The sequence below is a fragment of the Xenopus laevis genome, chromosome 1S, assembly GCF_017654675.1.
Source record: "Xenopus laevis strain J_2021 chromosome 1S, Xenopus_laevis_v10.1, whole genome shotgun sequence".
Classification (NCBI taxonomy): Eukaryota; Metazoa; Chordata; class Amphibia; order Anura; family Pipidae; genus Xenopus; species Xenopus laevis.
Genome location: NC_054372.1, coordinates 186664338 through 186683751, shown reverse-complemented (window position 1 = coordinate 186683751; position 19414 = coordinate 186664338). Strand labels below are relative to the sequence as shown.

Below are 19414 nucleotides of genomic sequence, written 5' to 3'. Positions count from 1 at the left end.
TATCCTGTGCTTGAATGGCTGCCCCCATGGCTACACAGCAGCTTTTTTATATAAACTATAGTTGTTTTTCTGAAGCAAACACACCCGTTTTACCAGTGCAGGGCAACAGTACATTACATTGTCATTGCTTTAAACCACTTGTATTTTTTGGTGTAACTGTTCCTTTAAGAGACGTTTAGGAATTTAGTCCCTCCCCCAGAGGAACTTTTCATGCCTATCAATGGCAAAACAAGCTGTATGTATCCGCCATTCTTAAGTATTACTGTATGTAAATGCACCCTCTGAGCACAATAAGCCGTACCCTCATATATTGCTATCGTCTTACTTCAAATATAAATGGAATACAAAGCGTTCATGTGTATCTGATACCATAATCCTGAACAGCAGGTAAAGGGTTATAATTAGGATCAACTAGGGCTTCTACCTGGCTGGTATTTTATGCTTGATGCCAATATTATTAATAAGGAAAAAAATAAAAATATGGGAAGACTAGTATTTTTTTGCCCAGGTCTGGTAGGCCATAACAGCCAATGAGATGTTAGCATTGCTATTCTAACAGCCGCAGAGCAGTTTTTGTTAGCGGCTGATCCACTGATATGATTAATCAGTCCAGAAAAGATTTTGACATTTTCGTTAATGGGAAGTAGGGATGCACCGAATCCACTATTTTGGATTCGGCCAAACCCCCGAATCCTTCGCGAGAGATCCGGCCGAATACCGAACCAAATCCAAATCCTAATTTGCATATGCGAATTAGAGGTGGGAAGGTGAAAATTTTTTTATTTCCTGGTTTTGGGACAAAAAGTCACGCGATTTCCCTCCCCTACCCTAATTTGCATATGCAAATTAGGATCCAGATTCGGTTCGGCCGGGCAGAAGGATTCGGCCGAATCAGAATCCTGCTGAAAAAGGCAGAATCCTGGCCGAATCCGAACCGAATCCTGGATTCGGTGCATCCCTAATGGGAAGCAATGCTAAATACGGAGAGTAGTGAAAAGCTGCCTTCAGAGGGGTAAGAGCACCCAGGGGCCTCAAAGCAGGTGCTTATTTTTGAATTCCAGGCTTGGAGGCAAATTAATAAAAACCAGGTGTACTGCCAAACAGAGTCTCCTGTAGCTGCCAGTCCCCATAGGGCTTACAAAATAGCCAATCACAGCCCTTATTTGGCACCCCCAGGAACATTTAGAATACTTGTGTTGCTCCCCAACTCTGTTTACATTTGAATGTGGCTCACAAGTAAAAATGTTGGGGATCCCTGCCTTAATATCAAGTGACGAGGGAGTGTTTTTTTTAGGGGCAAGGGGTGATATTGCTGTTAGATTTAAACAAGTAATAATTCTATGGGCAATGGGCTGGCATAGCAAAACTTTGCTAGAAAATGACAGTTAGTGAAGGCACAAGGCCAGCACAGCAAAGTGCCTGTTCTCCCAAACCACAATAAACAAACTGCAAGTTCCAAGAGGTGCCACTATAGTAGTAAATGAGGTGGTTTGGCTATTGCTGTGCATCTAATTTATGGAAGAGAAGCAGAGTAATACAACAAGGGAACAGCTGCTGTAGGTCAGCGACTTTCTAACAGCGCCTCCTGCAGGACTGGGGTGACAAAACAATTCCTAAAATGCAATAACTTTTCTTATACCTTTAAAATGTATTGGCTAATTACACTTAACTTTAGGAAAGACTATTTATCAATGTTTTACTGTAATATAACTTGAGACTAGAAGCACGTCGTCCTTTCCATTATTTTATGCAATACCAGCAGCTGACCAGACCAGAAGGGCTTATTTACGAATGCAGGACAAATTGCAAAGTGCAAATTTCGGATGCAGATCTTTATGTTTTTTTACCCACAGTGCAGTATTTTCTAGAATTCAGGCATATTAGCAGTTGCTCACTAAAAAGCATCTGCAGGAAGGTGGTAATGACAAGGCTTGCACCCACTCTCACTGCACCGTGCCCCTTTGTGCTTTTCCACTTTCATCTGGGATGTCTGCCAATGACCCCCCAATAACTACATCAGCATGCAGCCCACTTGGTGCAAGTCAGTAGGGATTCGGAATTACAGGCAGGTCTAGTCTGCCGGCAATAATACGGGTTAACTTGCATCCATGCATTAAGTTGTAGGCAGCTCATCAGAGAAAGCTGGGAAGGTGCACTGGTGCTTGCTGCAAGTAGCATATGAGCATGTTTGGACATTGTGCATTAAAGGAGAACTAAACCCTACATGAATGAATATGGCTAGCAGCACCATATTTTATCTACTCCAATTATTGGACCAGCCTAAAGGGTTCAGCATCTCTTTAAAGTTGTCACAGGAGTTTGCCATCTTGGGTTTTGTTAGGAGTGTCTGCAACACACAAATGCTCAGGGGGCTCTGAGCAGCTGTTGAGAAGCTAAGTTTAGGGGTCGTTGCTAATTATCCAGCAGAAAATTAGGTTTGCCTGTCATAGAAGGTGATGCTACAGGCCCCAAAACATAATGTTCAACATTTCTACCCTACTTCTTTAGGAGAACTATAGCTTAAATAAAGAAATAGGGCAGACATGTTGTATGTTATGTTTTGGGCTTCTATACCAGCCCAAGGCAACCACAGCCCTTTAGGGACTTCAGGCAAGATTTGTGTCTCATAAGATGCCCCAGTAGCTCCCCATCTTCTTTTGTGCTTGATAATTTAAGACAACCCCTAAGATTAGCTTCATGACAGCTGCTCAGAGCCCACTGAGCATGTGAATGTCACAGACACGCCTAACAAAATCCAAGATGGGAAACAACTTTAAAGGTCTGGATCATTACCGCTATAGAGATGCTGAATCTATATGCTGGTTTAATAAATTCATTGTATAAAATATGCCATTTCTAGCCTTATTCATTTTTTAGGGTTTAGTTCTCCTTAAAGTTTTAGTTCTCCTTTAATGGCCACTCAAATTTGCATCCATTTTAGCGCTTAGGACTTATTTAATGAAATATTTCATTTACCTTGCCCATACAATTCATATGGCAGTTACCATTCATTTTAATTAACACCAATATATAGACAAGGGCTCCTTTAAGACTGCTACTGGTGCAAACGCTCAGGCACTAAGGGCACAGGCACACAACAATTCGGGGAGATTTAGTTGCCCGGCGACTAATCGCCTCTTCTTCGGGTGACTAATCTCCCGAAAAGCCTTACCACGGGAAAACTTTGGGCGGCTTCGGAAAACAAAGTGCTTCGACAGACATCCTGCCGTTGATTTAGATTCTAGCCAACGGGAAGGCTTTTCTGGGAGATTAGTCGTCTGAAAAAGAGGTAATTAGTCGCCGGGAGACTAAATCTCCCCGAATCTTTGCGTGTGTCCGTGCCTTTAGGGTAGAGGCACACGATGATATTTGTGGGAGAATAGTCGCCCAGCGACAAATCACCTATTCTTCGGGCGACTAATCTCCCGTGTTGCCCTCCTGCCGGCAGGATGGCACTCGGATCGCTTCTGAAGTCGCCCGAAGTTGCCTCACATTGAACTTCTATCAAGCTATTATTGACTTGCAGTTGAAGTCTTGCCTAAGATCCAGTGTTCTTGGTTTCTCAGGCACATTTCTTATCAATTCTTACAGCCTTTTAAGTTGTGTTATAATAGCATTACCCAAAAACCACTTGTGTTATTGGGGTGATGTCAAAAATGAGAGTCCATAGACTAATTTTAATTGTGTGTTTTGTGTGTGGACAATGGTCACCTGCAGTCATCTATTTGTCAACAGCTCACCATCTACCTTGTGTTCTCCTGCGCTATACATTAGAACCTGTACTTGGAGATACCAGAAAACCATTCCATTATAGGTATGAACAAGTCAGTGGCTACATTTTAGGGTACAGTGGTCATTTTTACACCAGCCATAACCTGGAGAAAAGTATCATGAATTTCTTGACATAACTAGATATTACTGGGCCCCATAGCAAATTCATTTTAGGGCCCCCAAAATATCCAGACATTGTCCTTTTACCAAGATATGTATTGAAATTGCTCATTAATTAGGGCCTCATTGGGCCCCTATACCTCCTGGCCCCCCCTGCAGCCACAGGGTCTGCTTCCTCTATAGTTATGTCTCTGACTGTGAGCATACCTGTCCACAAGGAAAAGTGGGGCTATATAGAATACATGGAGTCTTTTGTTATGTTTAGCACCATATATGTAGCAGAGTAGTGATGTGCAGGTCGGGGTTTTTTTTCCACCCACAACCGCCCAATATCCGGCCTCCCTCCACCCACGCCCGCCCGAGCCCGACTTCCATGCTCCTTTAGACTCGCCCCACCAATGATGTCACAAAAGGGGTGGGTCTAGCAGGCATGCGGCTATAAAACCGGAACCTGGAAGTCAGAAGCCAGCAGTATGAGGTGGCAGACGGGGAGACCAGAAAGATGAGGGGCGTCCCATGGGTATCAGGCCGGCTCGCACATCACTATAGCAGAGCTTCATTTTTATATCTAACAATTATGTAATAAATGACATTTTCTGCAACCACAAAATCACTTTCATTAATTCAATACAATGGATGTTACAGAGAGGATAGAGTTGGTGACTGGGGTAAAAACTGTGGGAGGAAGTTGTAGAACTATGTCATAGTTACAGGGGCAAGAAGCTGGGGTGCAGCAGTTCATGGGGCCCTGTGGAACATTGACTGATAATATGTTAAACTTGATTCTGGTGTTTTACTTAATCTGTACAGGGCCTGGAGGAAAGAAGTTTAAGAGAGGCTGGTTAATATGAATAAGCCTTGCGGGAGCAGAGACATGTTCTGAAAGTATCAGGTGGCAATAGTTTAGGCGTGGCATTGGGAAGAACAGTGTCACATTTCAGTAGCTGAGGTGTGGCACCGTGACAGAGTGAATCCAACAGAGATAGCTAAGGTGGGGCACTGCAAGAACTTCTACTGATATCTTCTTGCAGCCTGTGGGATACAAGATATTTCCTCTGGTCAAATTAAAAGCCTCGAAACTTAATTGTAGTAACCGAGTATGGAATGCAACAGTGTTAAGGGCAAGTAGAAGACACCGGACAATGGTAAGACCAGTTAGGGAGCAAGATATTAGGGACACCAATACATCCCTTTGCCTGACTCTATATGGAACTGAAGACATGATCATGACCAGGGCTGGACCATTTCAGGCCACAACAATATTTTGTATATTATATTCTTTTTGCCTCTATGATAAGAAACAATCTTCAAAGGGGAACTATCACGAAAATGAAAATTTAATATAAGCTTCAGCATACGGAAATAAGACTCTTTGTAAATATAATCAATTAAATATTCTGCATCCTTGCTGAAATAATCAAGTTTATGTTCACTATTCCTCTCTCAGCATCTGTTTCTCTTCATTCTGTCTTCATGCAGCAGTTGGGTGTCAGATAATCATTGACAGTTAGATCCAATATATCTTATAGGGAGGCTCCTTTCCTAGCAGATGTATTAGAGCTCACTCAAATAACTGATTCCAGTACAAACAAAATGTAACAAAATAACTGACTTTTGCACAAATCCTGCATGTAGAGAGACATGATGTCTGGTGATTTTAATAGAGTGACCTCTAATACATCTTCTAGGCAAAAGGAGCCCCCTATAAGATATATTGGATGTTATTGTCAGTGATTATCTGACACCCAACTGCTGCATTTAGAGAGAATGAAGAGAAACAGATGCTGAGAGAGGAATAGTGAATATAAACTTAATTATTTCAGAAACAATGCAGAATATTTAATTGATTGCATTCAGAAAGTTTCTTATTTCAGTATGCCGAAGCTTATATTAATTTTTATTTTAGTGATAGTTCCCCTTTAAGAGAAAAACCTAACCAGCCAAACTGATTAACTGTGACTGGTTCTAAGGCACAGGAAAAAAAAAACAAAGTTAGACCGGTGCCAGTTTTATTGACACTTAGCATCAGCTTATGTTTAAAAAATTGAAGAAACTATATTAAGTATTTATAAACAAATAGGAAGCCGATGAATTTATTTTGCCTGACCTCTTATTTATGTTGCATTTGTGTGTAGAGCGTGCATGCAAGTTAGAATATTAGTCACCGTTAGTGATGGGCGAATAAATTCGGCAATTTGTGGCGAATTTCCACATTTCGGCACCGGCGAATAAATTGGCAAAACATCGCCAGAGTCAAAAAATCTTGGACGCAAAATTGACAGATTTGACATCAAATTTCACGTTTCATGAATTTTTCTCCGTTAAGCGGGGAATCTTCATAGCGAAACGGGACAAATTCGCACGTCACATCTTTTCCATGGATGTATTTATCACACAATATACAGCTGTACATTCCAATGCTTCTATTTCCCAACTTCAGTTACTACTCTTCCAGTTGTATCTTTATATATTTCTTTAAAACTTCACATGAGACTCAATAATAGCACGAGCCTACTGAGTGTTAGTAAGCAAACTTGTACATGAATGTGGAATAAACAGCCTTCAGATTTCAATGGACTATTCAACCACTTACCAATAATGACAGCGAAGACAGTAAAAAGAACAAAGCCATTCCGCTTGAAGAAACTCTTCACATCATCTTTTGTTATGTTCTGCATCTTTTTTTTGGCCATCAGTGAACGCTGGCGAACCCCTTCCTGGAAGCGTTCCATCCTGTTCCCTGAACGTGGATCTTCCCCGTTGCTTTTAGTCATCTTCTTCTTCCCCTTTAAATGCCTCTTGTTGGGATTAAATTGCTGCTAAAACTTCCAGTGGATGATGAAAGGGACTAGGCTGAGTAGCAAGAACTGGAACACAAATGAAGAACTTGTCACTGTTAGCTTCAAACATGACATCCAACTATAAAACTTAATGTTTAAAGAAGGGATGAACCAAATCCAGGTTTCGGTTTGGGATTTGGCCTTTTTCAGCAGGATTTGAATTTGCCCAGAATCCTTGTGCCTGACCTAACCAAATCCAAATCCTAATTTGCATATGTAAATTAGTTGTGGGAAGGGAAAGCACGTGAGTTTTTATCACAAAGTAAAAAAAAAATTCTACCTTTTCCTTTCCTGCCCCTAATTTACATACGCAAATTAGGATTCAGATTTTCGGCCAAATCTTTCACAAAGAATTCAGGGATTCGGCCGAATCCCAAATAATGCATTTGGTGCCTCCTTAGTTAGGAAACTTTTAATATGTTGTTTAAAGGATAAGTAAACTTTTAAAATAAGTGAATGTAAAATTGACGAGGGTGCTAGTCCCTTTGCTAGTGCTAGTCCCTTTCATAGTCGTTTGCAATGTACATTCACTATTTATTATTTTTAAATTCCAAGATATTAAGGGATACATGTACTGTTAATATGAATGCATTTTGTTACAACAGCGCCACCTGCTGGTCATTTTTCCACTAGTCTGACCACCAAGTAGTCAAGGATTTTGTCAGGAGAAAGAAAGAATCCACTCATGGGAAAGATTTGAGAAAGGTTTCTATTTTTTTTCCCTAAGCAGAAGAACATCAGAGCAGCCTCTTTCTTTCTCCTGACAACTTCCTTGACTACTTGGTGGTCAGACTGGTGGGGAAATGACCAGCAGGTGGCGCTGTTGTAACTAAATTCATTCATATTAACAGTACATGTATCCTTTAATATCTTGGAATAAATAATGAATGTACATTACAAAAGTGCTTAGAATAGCCCCCTCATCAATTTTATATTCACTTATTTTAAAGGTTTACTTATCCTTTAAGGAGTTGATTGATCAAGAGCTTGGCTCATCCTCCTATAAGAAACCAAATCTGACATTCATGTTGACTAGTGGTTAGGACATCAGCCTATCAGTCCTTTTACTGTTTGATAACCAAGTACTAAAGAGGAACCAAGGTATTCTAGTATTTCAGCAATATCGCAGGACAGATAGATTCTAACTAACAATTACGATGAGAAGGAATAAGGACTTTGTATAAAAGGTACTGAAAATATTTTTGGAATTCAAATTTATATTTTCCGTTTCTATTTCAGTTTCTCTCCGAAAGATTTAAACAAACCTGTAAGGAAATAAAGGCAGACTTTCTATATATAAACACTTTTACGGAAACACAGTATACTTATGCTGCAACTTTAAATTCTTTGATACCGTACTGCCTGTAGGCAACTTGGGCAACAATTACAGGTATGGGACCTGTTATCCAGAATGCTCAGGACCTGGGGCTTTCCGGATAATGGATCTTTATTTAATTTGGATCTTCATATCATGTCTACTAGAAAATCATATAAACATTAAAAAAAAAACAATAGGCTGATTTTGCTTCCAGTAAGGATTAATTATATCTTAGTTGGGATCAAGTTCAGGTATGGGACCTGTATTCCAGAATGATCGGGACATGGGGTTTTCCAGTTTTCCAGATAATGGATCTTTCTGTTATTTGGATCTTCATACCTTAAGTCTACTAGAAAATCATGTAAACATTAAATAAACCCAATAGGCTGGTTTTGCTTCCAATAAGGATTAATTATATCTTAGTTGGGATCAAGTACAAGCTACTGTTTTATTATTACAGAGAAAAAGGAAATCATTTTTAAAAATTGGGATAAAATGGAATCTATGGGAGACGGCCTTTCCGTAATTCAGAACTTTCTGAATAACAGGTTTCCGGATAACGGATCCCATACCTGTAATAGCAATTTTGTCCTGTTTTAATGCAAGATTCAAGATAAATTATAATTTGGGAATAAATACATTTGCAGTCCCCTCCCCCCGCCTTTCTATTTAAAAGATTTCTAGACCATAATAACATTGACTGAACTTTGCTTGTGAGACAGCTGCAGAACATTTTCACCTGTCTCTTCAGATTTTTAGCCAGAGGACTATAGAATGGAATCTTGTATCTGTTGGTAATTCGAAACAGTTCAACTAGTATATTCGCTTTACAAGATGCTCTCTGCACAATCCGCACGTGAATAGATCCTGCGCATACATTTGTTTAACCATTTGTGATATTATTGAGTTTGGTAGCTACATAGAAACATATCTATTAATACAGGTGTGGGATATATTATCCAGAAACCCATTATCCAGAAAGCTGCAAATTGAGGAAATTCTGTTTCCCATATACTTCATTTTATCTAAATTATCCTCATTTTTAAAAATTATTCTCTGTAATAATTGAACAGTACTTTGTACTTGATCCCAACTAAGATATAATTAATCCTTATTGGAGGCAACACTAGCCTATTGGGTTTATTTAATGTTTAGATGATTTCTAGTAGAAAAAGGTATAAAAATCCAAATTACGGAAAGATCTGTTAGCCGGAGAACCCCTGGTCCCGAACATTCTGGATAACAGGTCCCATACCTGTATAGAAATGTTCTTAATTGTAATTGTATTATAGCACAACTACACTATATTTTCCTATTTTTCTTTTTTTTTTATTAAATTCTCCGCAAATTGTTCATCTAACTTTTCCATCAGCCATTCCACAAGTTCTTTTTTTGTTTGTATAAGTAGATGTTTGTCCAGTGAAAGCTAAATCTGATACCAGCAGAATATTTTCACTATTTCAATAAATACCAACAGACACTATCTATATTCATGTGCTCCCAGCTGGAATCCTGTTTTTGAAACCAGAACCCACTAAATATTTTTCCAAACTATATATATATATATATATATATATATAATATATATATATATATATATATATATATATATATATATGATCCGTTATCTGGAAACCCATTATCCAGAAGTCTCCCATAGACTCCAATATAATCAAATAATCCAAAATGTTGAAAATTATTTCCTTTTTCTCTATAGTAATAAAACAATATATTTTACTTGATCCCAACTAAGATATAATTCACCCTTATAGGAAGCAAAACCAGCCTATTGGGTATATTTAATGTTTATATGATTTTCTAGTAGACTTAAGGTGTAAAGATCCAAATTACGGAAAGACCCGTTATCAGGAAAGACCCAGGTCCCATACCTGTACTATAGGTTCACCAGACTTGAATTCCAATAACTAGTTCCATTCAAAAGTCGCCATAATCGAGACTGACTGTTGCTTTAGTTTAAGAAGAACATAATCCTTGGGAAAAGCCACAGTAACGGGGTTATTTATCAAGCTCCGAATATTTGAACCTCGAATAATTCGTAGTTTTCAGAGCAAAAAAAAAATACGAATTATTTGAGATTTATTAAAGTCCGATGGTCTAAAACTCAGAATCCGAAACCCCAGCATCTAAAATCTCTCGTGGTCCCGTATAAGTCAATGGGGAAGGTCCCAGTGTCTGTCCTGATGTCTGTACCGATATCCGAAGATTTCAGGGATTTGGAGCAGAAAACTCTGAAAAAATCTTCGTTTTTGCGGAAAACTCCGAACAATTCTGAGTTTTCGGGGAAAGCTCAGAAGTTTTCGGAGTTTTGCCCGACCCTTTTTTTTCAGATTTTTTACTTCATAAATAAGGTCCATTCGGGAATTCGGAGTTGCTCGAAGTTGGATATTAGAAATACTGAGATAAATTCGGACCTTGATAAATAACCCCCTAATAGTGTTAAATCTCTACCAATGTACACCTTATATTCACAAAACCTTATCAATTCCTAATAACTCATTTCCCAGTGAAGCTCATGGAAACAGTGAATCAGCTACTGGAGCTCTTGCCCTGCACAAACACTATAACAATATAATGCATTGCCTGGAAAAGGGGAATCTATTTCAAAGCTGGATATTGGGTTTCATTCTTGTAAAATAATGAACGAATTGTTTTGGGGAAATTCTATTAAATCTAATCAGAGCGTGATTTTTAAGGAATGCACATGTTCCATGAACTCGTGCTTGGCTCATTAAAATCCCCAATTACGGCAGGTTTCTCGTAATTATTGTTTGCCAGTGGTAACTAGGTGAATCCCTTTACTGGAATTAGGATAAACAGATTTTAAAGGGGATCGGAAATAGCTGGATTATTTTGCATTCCAAATTCCTCTCTGAAGTTTGCAGTAGAAAGTATTTTGTATGTCCCAGAGTCACTGAAACGCAGATTTAACTTAAATCGTGATCAGAGCAGAGCAAAATGCACTTTAGAGGAGGCAGAAAGGATAAGCGTTCACTCACCTTTATCCAGACAGGGAAACAGGAGCTGAGGGATGTGGAGTGTTTAGCAGCAGAAGCACAGGGAGGACAGTGATTATGTGAACTCAAACCTTCACTTTACTGCTGCTCTCTGACTTAAGAAAGTGGGATGGGACTGCACAACATAAGGGGGGAAAATTCAGCCAACAGGAGCGCAGAAGCGGAGTGTCTGGAATATTGATTCGCCCCAGTATAAATAAGCCAGACCTCCTATCTTTGTTATCTGTGTGTGGGTTTTTTTTTCCCATGTTTCTTGTTAATTCAGACCATTTTCACGCTGTCAGTTGTGCTCTATTAGAAATGCAAAATGAGTGTCCAGGTAGAATAGAGAGTGAGAAAAATGGCACATTAGTGAAAGCTTGGATTTAGGCTAAATTAACCAACTGAGAGTCTGGAAATCCTGCTAACACATACGGGTTATTTATCAAAATTTGATTTTTTCTGATTGAACTTTTTAAGGGGAAAACCTCCAAAAAAACCTAGAATTTTTCATGATTTATTAAACCCCAATGGTGTTAAAAGTCCAAATAAAAAAGTACTCCATCTCAGACCTGCCCTGTAGAAGTCAATGACAGATGTCTCGAAGTCATCGTGATTTGCGCTGGGTTTCCGAAAAGTAGTGGTATTCTTAACTCGAATGCAAAAAAGTTGCGGTATTTGGGCGTCAAATCCAAAAACGTTGCAGATTCAGCTTTTTTTTTAACGATCTTAGCAAGACTGTTGCACAAGAATTTTTTGGGAAAATGTAATGTGTGGATTTGGTCAGAATGGCTTTTCAAATATTGTGAGATAAATTTGGATTTTGATAAATAACCCCCTAAAGAAAGACTATTAAACAACAGAGAATGATCATTTTTGTTGCAGATCAAAAAAGTTTCAATGTCTTTTCAATGCATGGAAAAATGATATTCTTAAAGGAGAAGGAAAGCTATGGAGGCATTTATTGCCAATAGATTAGCTGCAATAGTACAAGCTAGAATGCAATATTTATTCTGTAGAATGTTTTTCCATACCTGAGTAAAAAGCTCTAGAAGCTCTCTCTGTTGGTTTAGGATAGCAGTTGACATATTAGCTTGTTGTGACATCACTTCCTGCCTGAGTCCCTCCCTGCTCACTCATAGCTCTGGGCTCAGATTACAGCAGGGAGGGGAGAGAGGGAGAGAGGAGCAAACTGAGCATGCTCAAGCCCAAGCCCTGGAGGTTTATGCTGAAAACAGGAAGTCTGATACAGAAGCCCATGTGTACACAATAGAAGGAAAGAAATTCTGTGGTTTCTTTTGAGGACTCAGAGCAGCATTACTTTGAGGGTTTACTGGTATATTTATATACACCTTTCTGATGAAGCTTACTTAGTTTTAGCCTTTCCTCCTCCTTTAACATTTTTAAAAGCAAAAAGTTATTTTTTTTCAATGACAGAACCATTTCTTGCAGTAGCACCACTATAGGGGATAAACAGAAATATAGTGACAAGCACTTGTATTTTTTTAACACACGATAATTGTCTCCAATTATTGCCTTTTAGGGATACTTGGAATCACTGTGTAAATGGCACAACAAAGCAGCTTTTGCATGAATACGTGGAATGTATTGGCGATGGGCGATTGCCTAAGCCATTCCCAGAGTTTCCTTTCTACGACTGCATGTAGTTTATAGTGTCCAATTCTAACCCAAAACTTGTACTGGTATATGAACGATTGCCCAAGCGCAGAACCAGCATCTTTTTTTGCAGTCCTAAAGTGCTCACAGTTTCAATGTTGCGATCCCTCCTGTCTTGATTAATATTAATTGCCGCAGCAATCAGAATGACTCATACACTGTAGACCTATCACAGGCAACCTTTTTCCCTTGTAAGAAACCACCATTTTTTTTTTTTAAAGTAATTATCACTGCAGGAAGATTTGGGATTTACAGGAAAAGCTAAACTCTAGCCTAGGGCTAGGGCTTGAGCATGCTCAGTTTGCTCCTCTCTCCCTCCCTTCTCCCCTCCCTGCTGTAATCTAAGCCCAGAGCTATGAGTGAGCAGGGAGAGTGATGTCACACCAAGCTAATATGGCAGCTGCTATCCTAAACAAACAAAGAGAGCTTCTAGAGCTGTTTACTCAGGTATGGTAAAGCATTCTGCAGAATAAACATAGTGGTATAGCTTGCATTGTGGCTAATCTATTGGCAATAAACTGCTTCGGTAGTTTTCCTTCTCCTCTAAAGGTCAGTTATGGGAAAATTTAGGGGGAAAGTCAATATGCTTTGCTAGATACCCCTGCATACCCAGCTTTCAAGTCAAATGAGATAAATATGGCATCAATGCTTATTTGATATTCTAGATACTCCAGAATATATTAGTAAATAACTAAATAAATACAATAAATATGGGCCTTCAAAGCTGTGGCTACAAAAAAATAAAAAGTTTGAATACCACTGGGATTCCCAGATGCTGATATAATACAAGTCAAATGTGCCAGTTAGTAAATTAAAAAAAAATATAAAAATAATTTCATTTGAATAATGAATCACACTTTTCTTTTGAAAGTAATTTACTTTAAAAAAGTATTTATACATAGGGAAACATTAGTTACATGGGTGTATATAGTATTTATTTTGGTAGGAACAAAGCCTTTAAAAAAACACAGGGAATAATGTGTCACCTTCTCAATGTATACGTTACATGCATTATATGGGGCAAGTAGACTGTTAAAAGCAGCCTTGGAGACAATGTGCCTTTGTGATCAGTTTGCAAGGAGGAGGGGAGTATTTCTATCAGACAGGACATATATTACAGCACTCAGCTCTGTTTGTCTCATGAAAGGACCAGAAGAAGCCCTCGTGGAATTTATGAATGGAATTTTAGTTTAAAGCTACTTCCAATGAGAAGCTGAGTTCACTTCAACCCCAAAAAAAAAAAAACTTTACCAGCAAAAATTAACCACCTAGACTGGCCTTGAAATGATTATTTACATTTTGGTCTTTAAAATCACCTTTCCTATAGTCCCCACCACTGTTGTGCGATGCCTATTCCATTTATCTATCAACTTTTCGGTAATGAAATGTAGTCAGTTAGGTTGAAAAAAAGCCACACGTCCATCTGGTTCAAACTTTTCTGTCTGTACAAAAAGGGGGAAAACCCTTCTGAAGCCTCTGTATTTTGTCTCAGAGGGGGGAAGTTCCTTCCTGACTTCCTTCCTGGGAATTGGACCAGACCCAGGAGTCTCCTCAGCGAGAGAATCCCACACCTTCACAGCTCTTACTATAAGAATAAAAACCCTTCTAAATATTTATACGGAACCTTCTTTCTTCTAATCGGAATGGGTGCCCAAGTGACAGTTGGTAAGACATCCTATTGTATGTCTAGTCCTCGCCAACCTCCGGTTCTGAAAATATCTTACATTTTGAACTGCATTCGTTCCCTGTAGTGATGGGCGAATTTATTCGCCAGGCGCAAATTTGCGGCGAATTCCCGTGATTCACTGCCGGCAAATAAGTTTGCGAAACCGCCGTGAAAATTCGCCAGCGAAAATTCGCTGGTGTCAAGAAAAATGGAAAAACGGCGATGGCGCCCTTTCGCGCATTTTCGCCAGTGAACTTGCTCCGGCGTAAAAAAAAAAACGGACTGGGCTGGCGGGACACCAGGAAAAAACCCAGTAGGCCCCACCAACAAGTGATGTGCGGGTCGGGATTTCCCTGTCCCACACCAGACCATAACCCGCCTTCACTTGGCTCGCACCCGCCCGCATCCAACTTCCGCGTTTCTTTTATAGACCTGCGCCAACACACCCTGACGATGATGTCACAAAAGGGGCGGGTAAGCAGGCACAGCATCCATAACAAAAAAAATTGTCAGTAGTATATAGTTTTTTCCTATTTAGGGGACTTAATTGTGAGTCGGATACCAAATTAAAAATTTATACCCAAAGAATATGGCTTTTCGATTACTGATGGAGACTAGGGGGATATTTAAATCCATTGGAGGGATACATTATTCCCACAAGATTCCAATTAGATTTCTGTGTTTTATGTGCTGCCGCCACTATATATACATAAAGTGGTCCCATTGTTTTTAGGTTTTGTAGTTTTTTTTTTGTAAGTTTTTCAGGCTGAATTGTGGATCCCAAGGTATCAACTGACTATGCAGAAAAAAAAAGAAAGAAAGGCATTTGTTACTTTCTTCTAAAGAGATAAAAGGATCCGACCCTGGGACCTTAAAGAGTCAGGGTCACTAGTCTGACCCCCCAGCCTCCAAAAGAACATTAAATAGGGTGTGGGATCCTAGTTTATGTCTTTAGTGGATTTTTATTCCATGGACTTGAGTTAAATGGGGTGGAGTATAGGATAGTATTAATAGTAGGAGTCTCACCCAATCCAGCAGTGGGACAGTAGAGACTGATAACATCTATTAAAGTTCTCTCTATTCCAGCTTTTAAGTTAAATGGTAAGGTTCCATTTTGACCATAACTGCCTCAGGCGGGAAAGAGGACAAACAAAGTACTAATTTAAAATGTAACTCGTGCCACTGAACAAGATATGAGATGAAAGAACAATGTTCTAGTAGGCTACAAAAAGAATTTGACCAACAATCCTGCTAATGTTCTATGATTTAAAGTTGCATAAAGAACTTTTGAATGTGTAATGGAGACAGACACACTTAAAATGCTGCACCAGTAGTCAGGCTATAAAATAAAAGTAGGTTTTATTACCTTGAGTTTATGAGCCTGACTTTTGGAGGGCACCTGACTTCATTACAAATCCAGGTTTTCTGCTCCCTTGACCGAAGGCCCAAGATGGTACACCTGAGTCAAGACACTGGTGAGAACTTTTTAAACCTAGGCAGCTACAGTTATGGGATCCCTTATCAGAAACCTGTTATCCAGAAAGCTCCACATTATGGGAAGGCTGTCCATAAATGGAGTCTATGGGAGATGGCCTTCCCATAAATCAGAGCTTTCTGGATCCCATACCTGTACCTTGCAACTGATCCCAAATAAGAGATGCATAATCCTTATTGTAGGTAGGGATGTAGCGAACTGTTCTGCGGCGAACTTGTTCGCGCGAACATCGGCTGTTCGCGTCCGCCGCAAGTTCGCGAACGTCGCGCGATGTTCGCCAATAGGCGTTCGCGTCAAAATCGTTCGACCATTCGACCATTCGATCGCTAAAATCGAACGATTTTCGTTCGATTCGAACGAAAATCGTTCGATCGAACGATTAAAAATCCTACGATCGTTCGAATCGAACGATTTTCGGATGTTCGAAGTTCGCGAACAGTTCGCGAACTGTTCGCATTTTTTGCCGGTGTTCGCGAACGGCGTTCGCGAACACATACTCGGCGGTTCGCTACATCCCTTGTAGGCAATGCAATCCTATTGGGTTTAAAGTCTTATCTGTAAAATCCCAGGTCAACTCAAAGTGGCCACACACAGGCCGATAAAAGCTGCCAACAGATCGAGTCGGCAGCTTATTGGCCCGTGTGTGGGGCCCTCCGACGGGCTTCCCCAATCGACATCTGGCCAAAAGCTGGGCAGGGTTAAAAATCCCGTCGGAATGCCCTAGGGCCCATGATCGGATTAGACCCATTTCACCCACCTCAATGTGAGCATATGGGGGAGAGATCCTTTTGTTTGGCAACATCGCCAAACAAACGGATCTCCCTGTGTATGGCCACCTGTATTCATAACAACTGATTAAAATAGCTATCACTACTGGTATTCTTTGCAAAGCACCATGATGTGGTTTTCTCATTTTGAGTGCCTTGAACTGGCGAAGACAAACAGTGCAGCAAAGTTGGTTCTGCCAGACAGGGCAAACTGTCAGTTCTGTGAAATGTACTGTTCACCTGTGAAATGATTCGCCCAAGGAAGAAACACAAACACAGGGGAAAAAAGATCATCAGATTGTCTCATGGTTACCTTTGTAAATTTGTGAAAAGAATTGTGGATTTAATAGCAGATTTAATGTGATAATTGACCTGTTGAGGGATTTATTTTAGAATTGCTTCCCTAAAGTTTTATAATAATTACTAATTGCTTATTACTATTATATCCATACTTTGGTTGGTCTGGAAGGCATGTATGTAATGCTAACAGACTGCTGTAAATACAGTACCTAGGCTATTGAGAGCATCTTCATACTATTTTGTATCCGTTAATACCCTATATGTTGGGTTCTTGTGCAACAACTCTTCATTTTGGATGGAAACTGTTACTACATTTTTATGACTCACCTTTATTTATATTGAGAAACAGATGGGCATTTAAACTGCTGTGTGGTTTCAATGGTCACTGGCCCTGATAAAAAGGCAATGGTATGAATGACAGATACATAGGAGAGATACGATATACATTAAAAAAAAAACATTTTGAGCCTCACCGTCAATCCACAATCTGGTCATGTTTTTGCAATATATTAATAGAAACAACGGGGGTCATTAATGAACGCTGGGCAATTTTGTACCTAGGCAGTAAACCAGGTCTATTGCAGTATATATAGGAATGCCTCCGCTGAAACGTCACTTGCACATAGCACAACTTTCATTAAAGTTACGCAGCATTGGACTAGGCATGCGGGACACCAGGAAAAAACCCAGTGGGCCCTGCCGGCCTAGATTTGCTCCACAGAGCCGGCGCTCCTGACCTCCACCCCCTCAATTGCATAAAGAAGATGCAAAGCAGGTACTCGCTGGTGGGAGGGGAGGCTGATGTGGAAGCCCTGGTGGGCCAGTCCGACACTGGCAACAAACACCGAAAATAACGCCAGACAGACTTTTAAAATATTTTGCAAAATTGTGGCCAATATGCAATTAAGTTCACACCCGCACTTGTATTCATTTTGGAGAATCAGACACTATTAGTAGGCACATTATTGCCTCTCCAATGATACTGAAATTCTGGGGGGAAACCCTGCATTTTGGGGAGAAAACATGGTGAATATGCTCTGAATTGCACTTTTCTCACATGTGCCCTAATGTTATTTGTGAAATTTTAGGACCACCAAATTATCTTGCAGACCACCAAGCTAGCATACAAATATACAAAAATGATAACCATCAGAAGGAACAGACTTTCTGGAGCCTTTATGGCCAATTTGCTGTCAGGTTCCATTTCCTTTGTATTCCCCATTTATAAAAGTCACCTTGAGTTTACAACAGAAATCACTGGTCTGTCCTGACATACTGTATACTAATCTGTATCCTCGTGTGGTTTGAATTGTTCAGTCAGTACTAACAATCAAGGCCTTTGTATTATCTACAATGTTTTGCTATAGGCAATAAATGAGAAAGGCACCGATGGAAAGAGGCTAAAAATGGTAAAGGTCCTTATTAATAAAGGTCCTACATTTCTGGTATTTTTTATTTTAATTTATTCAAGAGAAATTGTAACAGTGGCATTTCACTTAATAGTGGCCGTGGGCAAAAAATTCTTAAGCTTGGATTCTGGATGTGCTAAAATAAAGTCTGCTTCTTGACACGTTTTGCAAGTCTCTTAATCTTCATTCACCCCAGGCACCAGCAAACTCCATTGCCCCCATTGTCTGATCATCAGTCAATACTGAATTCTGCTCATTGTTTATTTGATTGCTTTTTCTGCTTCCTCTCTATAAAAAGGACTTGCAGACTTCCAGAGCATGTATAAAAAAACAGGTATAAAAACTTAGCCGTTTTATGACTACAGTTCAGCCATAAAGTTCCCATATAAAGGTAAAGACAAAGAAATGTAATATCTGATATGGGTATGGGACCTATTATCCAGAATGCTCAGCCCCTGGGGTTTTCTGGATAATGGATCTTTCCTTAGTTTGGATCTTCATAATTTAAATCTATTATAAAATCATGTAAACATTAAATAAACCCAATAGGCTGGTTCTGCTTCCAATAAGGATTAATTATATCTTATTTGGAATCAAGTACAAGCTACCATTTTATTATTTCAGAGAAAAAGGGAATGATCTATGAAAATTGGGATTATTTATAATGGAATTTTTAGGAGATGACCTTTCCGTCATTCAGAGATTTCTGGTGTCTGGTTTCCGGATAACAGATCCCATACCATTACCGTTGTTTATGGCTTAGGACAAAAAAGAGAGTAAAATGATTAGCATCAAACGCAGAGATAAGATTGTCATTGAATGTGACGACAAACAGAGCAACCCATGATGTCCATTCTGTCATTTGATCAGGTCTATGAACTCATATCTTCTGTTGTCCCTTATATAATTAGGCCCAGAAGCAGTAAGATATGGTTGACCAGTTCATCAGCATCCCATAGGGTCCTATAAACAAGATAATATCTTGTATTTTAACATCCCCCCCATATCCAACTCCCTAACCAGATGTTACACTGGAT

General features: G+C 39.5%; 1 protein-coding gene across 1 annotated transcript in view; it reads right to left on the bottom strand.

Annotated features, from left to right (window-relative positions):
* The window catches only part of slc1a3.S (solute carrier family 1 member 3 S homeolog), a 46040-nt gene extending 34845 nt beyond the window's left edge, over positions 1–11195 (bottom strand). Inside the window, exons 1-2 of the mRNA XM_018244526.2 lie at positions 11067–11195; positions 6485–6758 (exon numbers count right to left, since the gene is read on the bottom strand). Of these exons, the coding sequence (XP_018100015.1) occupies positions 6485–6665 (181 nt within the window). The 5' untranslated portion in view covers positions 6666–6758; positions 11067–11195. The remainder of the gene's footprint in view (positions 1–6484; positions 6759–11066) is intronic.
* Positions 11196–19414: the final 8219 nt, after the last annotated feature.